Source organism: Sorghum bicolor, chromosome 1 (assembly GCF_000003195.3).
Source record: "Sorghum bicolor cultivar BTx623 chromosome 1, Sorghum_bicolor_NCBIv3, whole genome shotgun sequence".
In the NCBI taxonomy this organism is placed as follows: domain Eukaryota; kingdom Viridiplantae; phylum Streptophyta; class Magnoliopsida; order Poales; family Poaceae; genus Sorghum; species Sorghum bicolor.
In genome coordinates this window covers 16,978,123-16,992,085 of record NC_012870.2, presented here as the reverse complement: position 1 = coordinate 16,992,085, position 13,963 = coordinate 16,978,123, and the positions used below count along the sequence as shown (strand labels likewise).

Below are 13,963 nucleotides of genomic sequence, written 5' to 3'. Positions count from 1 at the left end.
TGCTAGCCACATATGCCGAGACAGTGACAGTGGTGGACGCCTCGACGGTGAGTGCCGTTTGCTCAGGGACCTGTCCTCCCACTACACAGGCAGGGCTGATTGAAGATGCGTCTCCCAACTAGCAACGCGCATGTCCCCCATGGGGAGAAAGAACTCTTCACACCTAGTTACAAGCAGCAGGTTTTTTTTTTTTTTTTTTTTTTTTTTTTTTTTTTTTGCGACAAGCAGCAGATATACTTCCATGGCTGTATGCCTATGTATGTTTCGAAGAAAAAAACTTCATATATAGAAGACTACGGTATCCAAATGATTAGTACAGATCACGGTAACATTGCAAGCCACCTCCATGATAAGATTCGCTACACAAAGGCTCAGACAGCTGAGCAGGAACTAACAGCCACAATACAGACTAGATTTCACCTGACCGAAAAGAGCTAGTGAAAGTGGCCAAGGCTTTCCTGAGCTCAGTTTGCACCCATAAGTGTCAAAATCAAGCGGGGCTGCAGACATACCTACTGATCGGCGCCACGGCTCAATTTGACTACCATTCCTTGTCATAACTACACAAGCTAACTACTATATGTCAAGCTCTGCGGTAGCTCCGAGGGCCTGCATCATCATTTCTGTTTTTTCTCACACTTCCGCTTCTTTTTCCTCTTGTAGTTCTGCAGCACTTCGGACCGCTGGTGTGGTGAGGCTGATAGCAACCACTTGCTAAATTCAAGGTCATCCATACCCATGAAGGATGCGATACGGCTAAACTCTTTCCTTTTCTGCTCCAGCGAATAAGATCTTGCCACTTTTCTTTTCTCCTCCAGTGAATAAGATTTTTCCATGACAGTGTGCTTTGTTTCATTCTTACTGTGCAGCTCCTCTAAGGAGCTCTGAAGAGTCTTGTCTGTTCCACCCTTCTCTCTTTCGTTTGTTCGAGAGTTCACAACATCCTCGTTGCGGTGGGCATAAACTATCCCTGTTGAACAGACCAAATTTATTACTTCAAAATAAAATGGATCAGTGAGAGGGAAGAGAGGTTAAAGAAGTCACCCTACCAGGCTATTCTCAATTAATAATCTCATATGAACTTTTACAATTACACATAAACATAACTATTCTCAAAATCATGAGCATAATACAAATAGCTACTAGATAATACACCCAGGTGTCGAAGGGTGAAAAAATTTTATGCCAGGTTTTTACTTTTCAGCAAAGAGAATCACTATATTTATAGTGGATCCATAAACAGCTGTTCAGTTTCAGGCTACAGAAGAATAGCTTGATATTCCAAAAACGTGTAAAATAACATAATAATTCAACTTTTAAGCAGTCTATATTTTAGTGTAGAAAATGCAAGCTATCTGAGTCTGAATAATAAGACATACTAAGGCGCGTTCACGAAAAAAGCAAGCAACTCTGAATTTATGAAGGACTGTGATTGAATAAGCTCAAAATATCCCAAGACTAGGAAACGATAGCCTTGAATACTAGCTACAGATAAACACCATAAAAGAACAGAATGGTGCAGTATTTCAAAAACTTTTGAGCAAGGATCTCCGAATGTCTAGATTGCATCTAAAATGAATAACTAGTTTCTGTATCAGACTTTGAAGCTAACAGCCACAGTAATGACTAAACCTTCGCCATTTGGTCCATGAACCTTTTATGAGTATATTTATGGTAAACATAAAGTAATTTTTCAGAGAAAGAGCATACCAAAATCAACCAATTTCTCATTATCCGTATCTGTTGTTGTTGTGGAAGACTTCCTATTCTCTTGTGAACCAAATAAATCAGTATCGACTATTTCTCTTATCCCTGTTGCTTCTGTTGCACTACTCTTGCCATGTTCTCCATGCATCTCAATAATCTCACTAGTAAAAAGCTTATCGGACAAGTCACGGAAAAGATTGCAGATCCCAAAGAGCTCACCTTGAAATTTCTTGTCATCCTAAATCAGACTTATAAGTTATCAGGTATCAACAAAAAAAAACAGAATTATCCAAATTAGATACCCAAAGCAGATACCAGGTATCTAGTCAGTAAGCTGTTAACTTAGTACCAAAAGGCCAATCTGAATTAAACTATTGTGCAGTTGTGATTGCACCTAGTCTATCACACCTGCAACAGCTAAAATAGCCCAAACTGAAATTCTCAAACTAACATATGCTGATGTGTTAAAAAAATGCATAGGAAGATCGTTGGGTGGTGACATGTTTGGTTTTTCTCAAATGCCATCTAACAACAATTATGCATAATGTTATTTTGTGGATTACACAATGTCACTTCCTTGTAACAATACACCCAGGTATTTTGCATCAATGTATGAATTCCCAAACACTTAACATCCTGATTGGGTCTTGGGCCCAAAAAGCAGGTGTATAACAGTCAGAAGACAGTAAATTTGTAACATTTCTGAATGTATGAAGTCCTTATCAAACGTCTCAATCCTAACACATCTCTGAAGATAAGAAAATGAAAGAAACACATCTCTCTTACACAGTTAGACCTTTGTTTGGAAAGCAGAGAAAATGTTTATGGAACTGAACCAAGAGTAGTTAACTTGGGCAAACACAGTCGTAGCAGAATGTAAAGCTACGTGCCACATAGAATGGACAAAAATTCTAATTTGTGACTACGCCTATCCAAGAATATTGAGTAAATAAACCCCATCCTCAACATCTTTTGTTCCAAGCCAGCTCAACTTGTATCAATACAAATGCCTCGTGGAAAACAATTTATGTCCTCCATTCAATCTTATTGTTAGAGTATATGTGTATGAGGCCCATGAGGCTAGGCCCATGAGGCCCATGTATCCATAATTATATGGCCACCCTGGTTTAGGGTAAGCCCATTAATGAAACCCTAATTCTAACATGGTATCAGCCTAGGTTTTCCTCCTCCTCCCCTTCCCAGCCGCCTCCAGGCCAGCAGCCGCCGCCGCCGGCCGGCCAGCTGCCTGGGCGCCGCCGCCGCCGCCATGGCAGGCCGGGACCCTCCTCCCTCTCCTCCTCCTCCCTATTTCCAGCAATTCCCGGCGCTGCCCTACCCGACTTGGGCCCAAGCCGCCGCCGCCGCCGCCCGACCTCCCCTGCCGGCCGCGACCCGCCCTCCTCTCCTCCTGGCGGCCGTCGCGAGCGCGGAGCCGGCGGCTGCCGCGGAAGCCGCGGCGCGTGCGGCGGCAGAGGCGCGCGCGGGCGCGGACGCAGCGGCGCGTGCGGCGGCAGAGGCGCGCGCGGGCGCGGACGCAGCACGCGCGGACGCAGACGTGCGCCCGGATGCTCCAGCGCTCGCGGACACGGCAGCGCTCGCGGCTGCAGCGCGTGCGGCGCGAGGGGAGCGCGCGCCTGCAGCAGACGACGGCTCGAGCGCAGCAGCCTACGCCCGGGGAGCTGCTGCCGCCATTGCTGCAGGGCTTGGCATGCCCCTGGACATGGAGACTCTGCCCAGGACACTCCTCACAGCCGGGGGCGCCCTGTCCAGGGGGCTTCCTGCCGTGGGCACGGCTCCCTTCCCTGCACCGCCTCCGCCGCCCGTGATGCATCGTCCGGACTCCACCCTCCTCGCCGCTCTCGCCACTGCTCGTGCTGCAGCTGCGGAGGGCCGGGCCCGCGTGCGTGAGGCCGCTCTCGCTTGGGAGCGCGAGCGTGACGCGGCCGACGCCTTGGCCCGCCAGATTGCCGACGCGGAGCAGTTCCTCGGCCTTCCGGCCTCGCCTGACGTCGGGACCACGTCCTCGGCATCAGCTCCGGTCGTCTGGCACGATCCGACCGACCCCCACGTGGTGCAGCTCCACTACCAGGCAGGGGGCGTCCAGAACATACGCCTCCTCGTCCCGGTCGTCCTCGAGCCCGAGTCGCCCTCCTACGCTCGCTGGAGGGACTTGGTCCTCCTCACCCTCCGCCGCTACGCCCTCGACGACCACGTCCTCCTCGACGCCGCGGGGGCGGTCCCGACCCCCTCGTGGCTTCGCCTCGACAGCGTCGTCCTCTCCTGGATTCTGGGGACGATCTCCCTGGATCTCCACGACCTCGTCCGCAACACCCCGAGCGCTCGCGGGGCCTGGCTGGCGCTCGAGGGCCAGTTCCTGGGCAACGCCGAAGCCCGGGCTCTGCGGCTCGACGCGAGCTTCCGCACCTTCGTCCAGGGAGACCTCTCCGTCAGCGAGTACTGCCGCCAGATGAAGGGTATGGCGGACTCCCTCGGCGACCTCGGCTGGCCCGTGGAGGACCGCATCTTGGTCCTCAACGTTCTCCGCGGGCTCAGTGACCGGTACTCCTACCTCCGGACGTGGATCACCAGGCAGCGGCCCTTCCCCACCTTCCTGCAGGTCCGTGACGACCTTGTCATGGAGGAGCTTACTCAGGGCCTACAGCCTGGGTCCACCTCCGCTTCGGGGTCCTCGTCCTCCTCCTCGACTGCTCTCGCTGCCACTCCGCCCCGTCCCGCCACCCCACCACAGTCGTCTCTTCTTGGTCCCCTTCCCCCCGGGCCGAGCGGGGGTGGGGGGGGTCGGGGCGGCCGCCGTCGTCGTGGTGGGGGACGTGGAGCAGGTCGTGGGGGCAACACGACGACGCTGCCACCTCCACGGGGTGCACCCTGGCCATCCTACAACAACCCATGGTCAGGGCGCATCTCCATGTGGCCGTTCCAGGCTTCCGGTGGCGAGCCTCGCCCGCCGGCGGCCATGCTTGCGGGTGCTCCCCCGGGGTTCCCCTCAGTGACCCCGTGGGCGGCCCCGTTCCCCGCGCACTCGTGGGCTACTCCACCGGCGACCTTGCCCGGGTCTGCTGGCTGGGACCAGGCGGCCTTGGCGCACTCCTTCAGCACCATGGCCCTGACACCCCCAGTCGGGCCGGAGTGGGTCGCCGACTCTGGGGCTACTTACCACACCACTCCTAACCCCGGTATACTTTCTTCTGTTCGCCCTCCTTCTCCATCTCTCCCTTCGTCCATTATGGTCGCTAATGGGTCTTGTCTTCCTGTCACCTCTGTGGGTGCTGCCGGCCCCCATGGTTCCTTTCGTCTTCCTGATGTTCTTGTTGCTCCTTCTATGGTTCACAATCTTCTTTCTATTCGTCGTTTTACAGCTGACAATTCTTGTTCTGTCGAGTTTGACTCTTCTGGTCTTACTGTGAAGGATTTGGCTTCCCGGCGTCCTCTGCTCCGATGTGACAGCACGGGGCCCCTTTACACTCTTCGCTTTCCGGCATCTGCCTCGCCTCCTTCGCCGGTTTTGTCAGCTGCCTTCGCCACCACCACCTCCACTACTTGGCACCGGCGTCTCGGCCATCCTGGACGTGATGCTTTGATGCAGCTTAGTCGTAGTTCCGATATTCGATGTACTCGGGCTCACGATGAGCATTTGTGTCATGCGTGCCAACTGGGCCGACATGTTCGTCTTCCTTTTTCTAGTTCTTCTTCTCATGCGGCCCGCATTTTTGACCTTGTACATTGTGACTTATGGACCTCTCCTGTCATCAGTATTTCTGGATACAAGTACTATCTTGTGGTGGTGGATGAGTATTCTCATTATTCCTGGACTTTTCCTTTACGTGCAAAGTCTGATGCTTTCCCCGCGCTTGTCCACTTTTTCGCTTGGGTGTCCACTCAGTTTGGCCTCCCTATCAAGGCTATCCAGTGTGACAATGGTCGGGAGTTCGACAACTCCGCCTCCCGTGCCTTCTTTCTCTCTCACGGTGTCCAGTTGCGCATGTCTTGCCCGTATACATCCTCTCAAAACGGCAAGGCTGAGCGCATGATTCGCACCACCAACGACACCGTGCGCACTCTCCTGCTCCAGGCCTCTCTTCCTGCTCGCTTCTGGGCCGAGAGCTTGCACACCTCCACTTACCTCCTTAACCGCCTTCCTTCCGCTGCTTGTCCAGCTCCCACACCTCACCACGCTCTCTTTGGTACCCCTCCTCGCTATGATCACCTTCGAGTCTTTGGGTGTGCGTGTTATCCCAACACCACCGCCACCGCTCCTCATAAGCTGGCACCCCGTTCGACTCTCTGTGTCTTCCTTGGGTACTCCCCGGATCACAAGGGGTACCGATGCTACGACCTTACCTCTCGTCGAGTCCTCATATCTCGCCATGTGGTGTTCGACGAGTCGATCTTCCCCTTTTCCACCACTGCCACTCCTGCTTCCACCTCGGAGCATGACCTCTCCTCTGTGTTTCCTACTGACCCGGTGGTCCAGCCACCGTTTCCGGTGTTTCCTGCAGGTACTGCTACGTCGCCTGTCGCCCGTGACACCTCGGGGCCTCTACCCTGCCCGGGTCCCGAGGTGCCACCTTCCGGCCCGGCCCCTGCGCCTGACGCGGGTCCCGGGTCGGCACCTTCGCCACCGGTACGCTTCGCCCAGCCGGTGCGTGTCTACCAGCGACGTGCTCCCGACGTGGGCCCCGGGCCGGCGTCTCCGACTCCGGCCCCACCACCGGCACGTTACGCCCAGCCGGTGCGCGTCTACCAGCGACGTGCCCGGCTGGCGCCGCTGCCTCCGGCGGCGCCGGTGGCCCCCTCTCCGCCGGGGTCACCTGCGCCACCGGCGACGTCTTCTCCGCCGGCGACACCGACCCCGCCGCCGCGGCATCCAGCTACTCGGGCCGCGACGCCGGTGTACCACCCACCGCTCCTTCACCGACACCCGCGTCATGTTCACCCGATGGTGACGCGACACGCGGCTGGGACCCTGCAGCCCCGGGCTCTTGCGGCGATGCCCGGGGACTCGCAGGTCTCACCGGTACCCTCTTCCGTGCGCGAGGCCTTGCTGGACCCTCACTGGCGCCGCGCGATGGAAGAGGAGTACGCGGCCCTCCTCGCCAACCAGACATGGGATCTGGTGCCACGACCGCCGGGCTCCAACATCGTCACCGGCAAGTGGATTTGGACCCACAAGCGCCGGGCTGACGGCACCCTTGAGCGGTACAAGGCTCGCTGGGTTCTCCGGGGCTTCACTCAGCGGCCCGGTGTCGACTACGACGAGACCTTCAGCCCGGTGGTGAAGCCGGCCACCGTCCGCACGGTGCTCTCACTGGCTCTCACGCGCGGATGGCCCGTGCATCAGCTGGACGTCAAGAATGCCTTCCTGCATGGCGTTCTTACTGAGACAGTCTACTGCAGTCAGCCGGCGGGATTTGTTGACTCTGCTTGTCCTGACATGGTGTGTCGGCTCAACAAGTCTCTCTACGGCCTCAAGCAGGCCCCCCGGGCGTGGAACCATCGGTTTGCTGCTTTTCTACGGACTCTGGGGTTTGTGGAGGCCAAGTCAGATACCTCTCTGTTCATCTATCACCATGGGACTCAGACTGCTTATCTGCTGCTCTATGTTGATGACATTGTCCTCACAGCCTCCACTGAGTCACTCCTTCGGCGGATCATCGCCTCTCTTCAGCAGGAGTTTGCCATGAAGGATCTGGGTGCTCTACATCACTTCCTCGGGGTCACTGTTCAGCCTCACCCTGCTGGATTACTCCTTCACCAGCGGCAGTACACTCTTGATATCCTGGAGAGAGCTGGGATGACTGACTGCAAGCCCTGCTCCACTCCAGTTGACACACAGGGCAAGATCTCAGAGGCTGAGGGTATACCAGTGACAGATCCTACTGCATATCGGAGTCTTGCCGGGGCACTTCAGTACCTCACCTTCACCCGGCCGGATATCACCTATGCAGTTCAGCAGATCTGCCTTCATATGCATGATCCCAGGGAGCCACACCTCACCGCTCTCAAGCGGATCCTACGGTACCTCCGCGGCACAGTCGACCTCGGTCTTCTCCTTCACCGACGGTCGCCCTCCACCGAGCTCGTCGTCTACACCGACGCCGACTGGGCCGGGTGCCCGGACACCCGCCGCTCCACCTCTGGCTACGCCGTCTTCTTAGGCGGCAACCTGGTGTCTTGGTCGTCCAAGCGCCAGCCGGTCGTCTCCCGCTCCAGTGCCGAGGCGGAGTACCGTGCTGTCGCCAACGGCGTGGCCGAGGCTTCCTGGCTCCGTCAGCTCCTCGCCGAGCTCCACAGCCCTCTCTCCCGGAGCGCACTGGTCTACTGCGACAACGTCAGTGCGGTGTACCTCTCCACCAACCCTGTGCAGCACCAGAGGACCAAGCACGTGGAGATTGATCTACACTTCGTCCGGGACCGGGTCGCTGTCGGCGATGTTCGGGTCCTCCACGTCCCGACCACCTCCCAGTTCGCCGACATCTTCACCAAGGGTCTCCCGTCCTCGACCTTCACCGAGTTCCGCACCAGCCTCAACATCACCAGTGGCTAGTTGTGTCTGTGGGGGGGCTCGTGTGTTGTACTTCTTTTCTTTCGTGTCCAGTCTGTAAACTCCGCTGCGACGGTAGTTCAGACTGCGGGGGGATGTTAGAGTATATGTGTATGAGGCCCATGAGGCTAGGCCCATGAGGCCCATGTATCCATAATTATATGGCCACCCTGGTTTAGGGTAAGCCCATTAATGAAACCCTAATTCTAACACTTATCAAGATACTTCTATGGCTAAGAGAATACCTGCACGCCTTCAAAATAACGTCTCTCTATTTTTCCAGAGACTGCAATGTTGGAAAGCTGCTGTTTATATATCTGTCGTGAATAAATGAGCTCTTCAAGTGAACCAGCACCAAGTAGGCGAAATACTGTGACATGCCGTCTCTGTCCATACCGAAATGATCTGTCTTGTGCTTGCAAGTCTTGGGCAGGATTCCAACTTGGATCAAATATCACCACACGGTTAGCACTAACAAGGTTTACACCTAAATTACCTGCCCGAGTAGATATAAGGAAAACCTGCATAAAAGAATTTAACCACTTAAATCAACTATGGCCTTAAAAAAATTGTTAGGTAGAAGTACAAAAAATCCACATCTGCCAAAATTCACCTGTTTGCTAGGGCTTCTGTTGAACTCATCCACTAGTGATTGGCGTGCATTCATGGGAGTTGTTCCATCAAAGCGTGAAAAGCAATAACCCTTCCTTATGAGAAACTTCTCTAGTATGTCAAGCATCCTGTATGTAAATAGAACTAAATAAAATCATCAAGTAACCAAATGCAGTGATGCTATTGAGCCCCCTCCCTCCCTCCTCCCTCCCTACTGCATGTAAGAACAAGCAGCATATCTAAAGTGTGTGTATTTAGAAGGTAATAGCAACAACACTATTTACAATTAATTTTCACCATTCATTGGGGCAACTCATATTTTGACCAAAACTAACTTTTTTAATATCTACTAGTTAGGTAACATATATTATGGGGGCCACAAGTTAGAAAGTTTTACATCCAATCACACCCTAAAATCACAGTCAGACATACATAAATCTAAACCACAACTCTAATTGAGACAGTTTTTGGCATAGATATAAAACCTAAATAAATAAGATTTTGTGCTCTAACGAAAGCATGCCTACTAAGGAATATGAAGTAACAATTTTTCCATTACAAAATCGATAATAATCAAAAGAATGGAAAACCCACTTACAGCAGTGGACAGATATATTTTTGTGTATTCTACCATTTTATGGTCAAGTGTGGCTGAAACCTAAAAGATCTTCTGAAATATGTTTCCTAGTAAAAAAAAAGTCAAAGAGAGATGTACTTATGGAATGATAGAACATGACCCATGTACTAGAATAGTTGGCAATCTGTCTTTTTCAGTCCTAATTTGAGAAGTAAACAACATTAAAGTGTGGCATGAAAGTAATAACTAGAGCAACTGGTAATGGTAAAACAGTGGGACTAAACATCGATATAAATTGGAACTGATGGGATTAAAGTTCATGGCAATATAACTTTGCCAGCTTATGAGCTAAATGTTAGTGCATAAATGAACAACCTGACAGAATAACTGAAAAGAAGAATCTTGTCACCCTGCTGAGTCCACAGTGACAGAAGCCTTTCTAGTGCTCGCATCTTTCCACAATGTTCAGCATCACTGAGACCCATGAAGTTTTCACTTTTAGCGGTACCACCAACTAAGTCAATATCTGCACCGAAGACAGCAGCTGCAAGTTCAGCATCTTTCTTCTGCTTTTCAGGCTCATCCTTTGGATTAGGTTTTATCAGCTCCAGATGGTTGCTAATCTGCAATACAGGAAGAGATATCAGATTTTTCAAAAAAACAGTCTAAAATAATGAACAGGTTTTTGTTGTTGATGCTGCTGTCATTCCAAATAACATAGGATAGGAAAAACCTGCTGAAGCTTGACGAGGCAAGGAAGAACAAGACAGAAGGGGCATATAGAACAGCCTTCATCAGGGTTGTCTCTGTGAAGATAAGACCATATAACACCAGCTGGTTCAGTTCTCTTGCAACATTCAACCTGAGGTAAAGGACTTCCACAGCTACAGGGTACATCCCTATTAATAAGGATCTGTATGTCAGGTTGTTGCAGCATTCTTCTATAAACACGTTTTTGAACATCACTCATTTTGCAGAAAACAATATTATCCTCCTTCCCAAGCATAAGATGTCCAATTGTCTCCTCTTTTGTTCTTCTCAATAAGAATTTCCTAAGAACGGAAACAAGGTGCTTCTTGCGTGCATCAGCAACTTGAACAAATCTCTCAGGAGCACTTAGCCTCTGACCCTGTTTTAGAGGCTCATCATAATAGGCTCGAAAGTGTTCTCGATCCCCTAAGCAGCCAGGCACGACCCAGTCAAATAGATTAAATAATTCCATAATCTTATTTTGCATTATGGTCCCTGTGAGACCAAACCGCTTTTGAGTTGTTATCCCCAAGCATGCTGTATATAACTTGGATTTTTCATTCTTGAGACGATGTGCCTCATCAACAACCACAAGTTCCCACGAGATACCACATAAAATCTTGTCATGAATTCTGAAAGTGTCAAAACTGGTAATGAGTACCTCCAGTCCTTGAGTTTCAATTTTTCCAAGAACCAAATCACGATTTGGACCATGATAGACAGCAACAGAGAATTCTGCCCACTCAGAAAATTCATTTTCCCAGTTCCGAATCACCGAAGTAGGGCAGAGGATGAGTACAGGGCCAATTTTCTTTCCTTTGTTTGTTGATTGCTCATGGCCATTGCCTTTTCCAATAACAGAAGATAGAAAAGCAATAGTTTGAATGGTCTTTCCCAAACCCCTAAATCACAAGAGAAATCATGTTAAAAGGTGAACAGGAAGTGCAGTAAGATTCAAAGAGCCCAGTAACTTCTACGTATAGGAATGAGTTCATTGTCACTATATCAACAGTGTACATATATGCATATGCTAACCTTTAATAAGGCGAGCTTACTTAGTATTATGCACCAAGAACAACAAACTACATTGAGAAAACTAATTGCTTTGCTAAAATAATTTGGATCCTCACCAACATTTAATATGATTGAATGAGTGCTTATCTAAAAGAAGACTCTTGATTGGTATCCAAGGTTATTTCAAGAACGAAATGAGGATCATCGATCTCCTTAAAGAAAATGATCATCTGAAATTTTGAAGCCTCACATGTCATCTCCAAGAATACCGCCATGATTGTTTCTATACAAATTGTACAAGAATCTCACACCGTCCCTCTGATGCGCAAGTAGCCTACAATTTATTGATGGGGGCACCTACAACCAGACAAAAAAAAAAGAGTACAGAAATTAAACTGATGAATAATTACAACGATCAGGGGCTTGCGCAGAGACAGAAGCAAAAATGCATTTCTGTGTGATGATTACAAATAATACAGGATGGACTTTTTTTGGGGGGTGTTAATTTGAACATAAAACAATCCCACAGTGGACAAAGATGTAAAATGGTAAAACCATCCACAGAAAATGAAGAAACAAAATCAAGTATAATGTTTTGCAAACAATAATCATGTAAGAACATAGCTCTATGCTATAAAAGCATGGTGTGCACATGTGCAAATCACATTTACTTTTCATGCTTGTAGCTGATACTTTTGGTTGAGCACTATTGAACACCCTTGTTTTGCCAAAACCTTGGCCATGTCTGAGTTTTGCCCATGAGTAAAATTTTTAGTGCTTTTGGTGTAGTCCAAAGAAATGGATCATGCAATATTGCAATTATTCACGATGCTTCTTGAATCTAGGAAAAAACTTATCAGCAAAAACAATGTCTCAGCCTTAAAAAGAAAGTAGAATAACTGAGTCCATGAAAGAAACAATAGCAACACAGCAAAACCATATAAATAAATAAGGGGCAACTATTTTCCCAGGAAAAAACAAGTTGTCACTCACTACAGAGAATTAATCAAGTTTAGCTTCGTTGTAAAAAATAGTATTGTCAAAGAGACCTCGAGATCTGGTCCAACATAAATCCTGAAGGTCAGATGATGAAAGGAAAGCAGTCCATCAACCACATAATACACGTCCCATCAACCATGGAACATGTAAAAGTCAACTTATGATGTAAAATGCATGTCAATAGCTCATCATCAACTACTGGCTTCTTGTATTTAACTGAGATAAACTGCAGGGCATCAACTATTGTGTTCTTGAATTCCCCTGGACCTATCTCTATCGCAATGTATCTTCATTTACCAATTTCTATTTAACTGAGACAAACCGCAGGCCATCAAGAACAGCAAGATATGCTATGGCAAACTGTTATGCGATATTTTTTCGCTCTCCCTCATCTCCCAAGAAGTAGGATTTATCACTACTTACTCCATCCCAAAATACAAGGTGTGCATGTATTTCAAAATTCAAACTTTGTCGCCTTTGACCAATAATTAGTCTAATTATAATATTCATATGATTATAATATTCATATGAAAAGTTTACACTAAAAACGTGATTATATCAGGTTTATATTCATAAATACTTTGTAATGATCAAACTCCTGTTGCCATAAATCCCTTTGTACTAGTAATACTGAAACTGAACTAGTCGTGGGCAAGTGATTCTTGCGAGACAAGCCCTAACGAATCTACTGCCACCGAGGAGACGCAGGGGCAGTACGGTACCTGGACGACAGGGTGTTCTCCAGGCAGCGAGAGCACAAGTGGCTCGAATGGCCCGCGGGACTCGAGGGCGGCCGGTGGTGGCGGAGGCTGGCAGCGGCGGATAATGGGGCGACTTTTTCTCTCGTCCTCGTCCTCTGACGACGGCGGTTCATCGACCTCCCGCGGCTTCTGGATCGGGGACCTGGGGACGGGTGGGAGCTGTACGGGCCTGGAGGAAAAGGAGGAGGAGGAGGAGGAAGAGGCGGCGGCCTCGAGGCGGAGGAGCTGCTGCGAAAGGGACGTCTTTGGGGGTCTCCGCGGAAGGAGAGCGGGGTGGTGCGGCGGTGAGCGCGGTTGGGTCTGTGGTTGGGAGAAAGAAGAGGAGCAGGCGTTGAGGGTTTCCTTGAGGCGGTTGAGGGACATGGACGGAGGCGGGTGGTGCTCCGGCCGTCCGGCGAGTCCCTGCCGTGGAAGGACACCGAAGCGAAGGCGGCAATTTTGGTTTGGGAGGAGAGTTTTCTGGTTGATCCAACAAAGAACAAACGGTCAAAACCTAATAAAAAAAGAGGAGATTATCAGACGAATAATCAGCTTGTCATTCAATAATATTTTTCTCACACAATAAATTAATCAATAATATTTTCTATCACGACTTATCAGCCAAATAAACAAGACAATATTCATGTGAATATCGCTCTTAGAATTGTCCTTACATATATACCATTGGAGAGAGAAGAAATCTTACCAGTTTACCAAAAATAAATCTTTTTACTTGTGTAGCGTGCCAGATCAGGATGCTAGCATGGAGACACACGGTAAAAAGACAAAGATGCCCCTTCTCTACTCTTCTCTTCTCTCTCTCCTACAGTTGTGTTCCACATTTAGTGTCGCTGCTATGTAGAACCCACTCGTCAGATTCGTCTTCCACCTTTAGCACCTAGATGAGGGCGCTTCTATCAAGCATGAAGACACCACTACACCCATGGATTGGCGCGCAAGATGTGAAGCTCGCGAAGTACCTCCCGTTCTCATCGCTCCTCA

At 49.7% G+C, this 13,963-nt stretch overlaps 1 protein-coding gene across 1 annotated transcript; it reads right to left on the bottom strand.

Moving 5' to 3' along the window:
* On the bottom strand, nucleotides 259–13,449 carry LOC8065146 (switch 2). The gene is made up of 8 exons (XM_002464311.2): nucleotides 12,944–13,449; nucleotides 11,473–11,579; nucleotides 10,192–11,110; nucleotides 9,834–10,081; nucleotides 8,883–9,009; nucleotides 8,515–8,790; nucleotides 1,711–1,945; nucleotides 259–970 (listed from the first exon to the last, which is right to left on the bottom strand). Exons 1-8 carry the CDS (start codon nucleotides 13,343–13,345, stop codon nucleotides 618–620), a joined length of 2,667 nt encoding a protein of 888 aa, XP_002464356.1. The 5' UTR covers nucleotides 13,346–13,449; the 3' UTR covers nucleotides 259–617.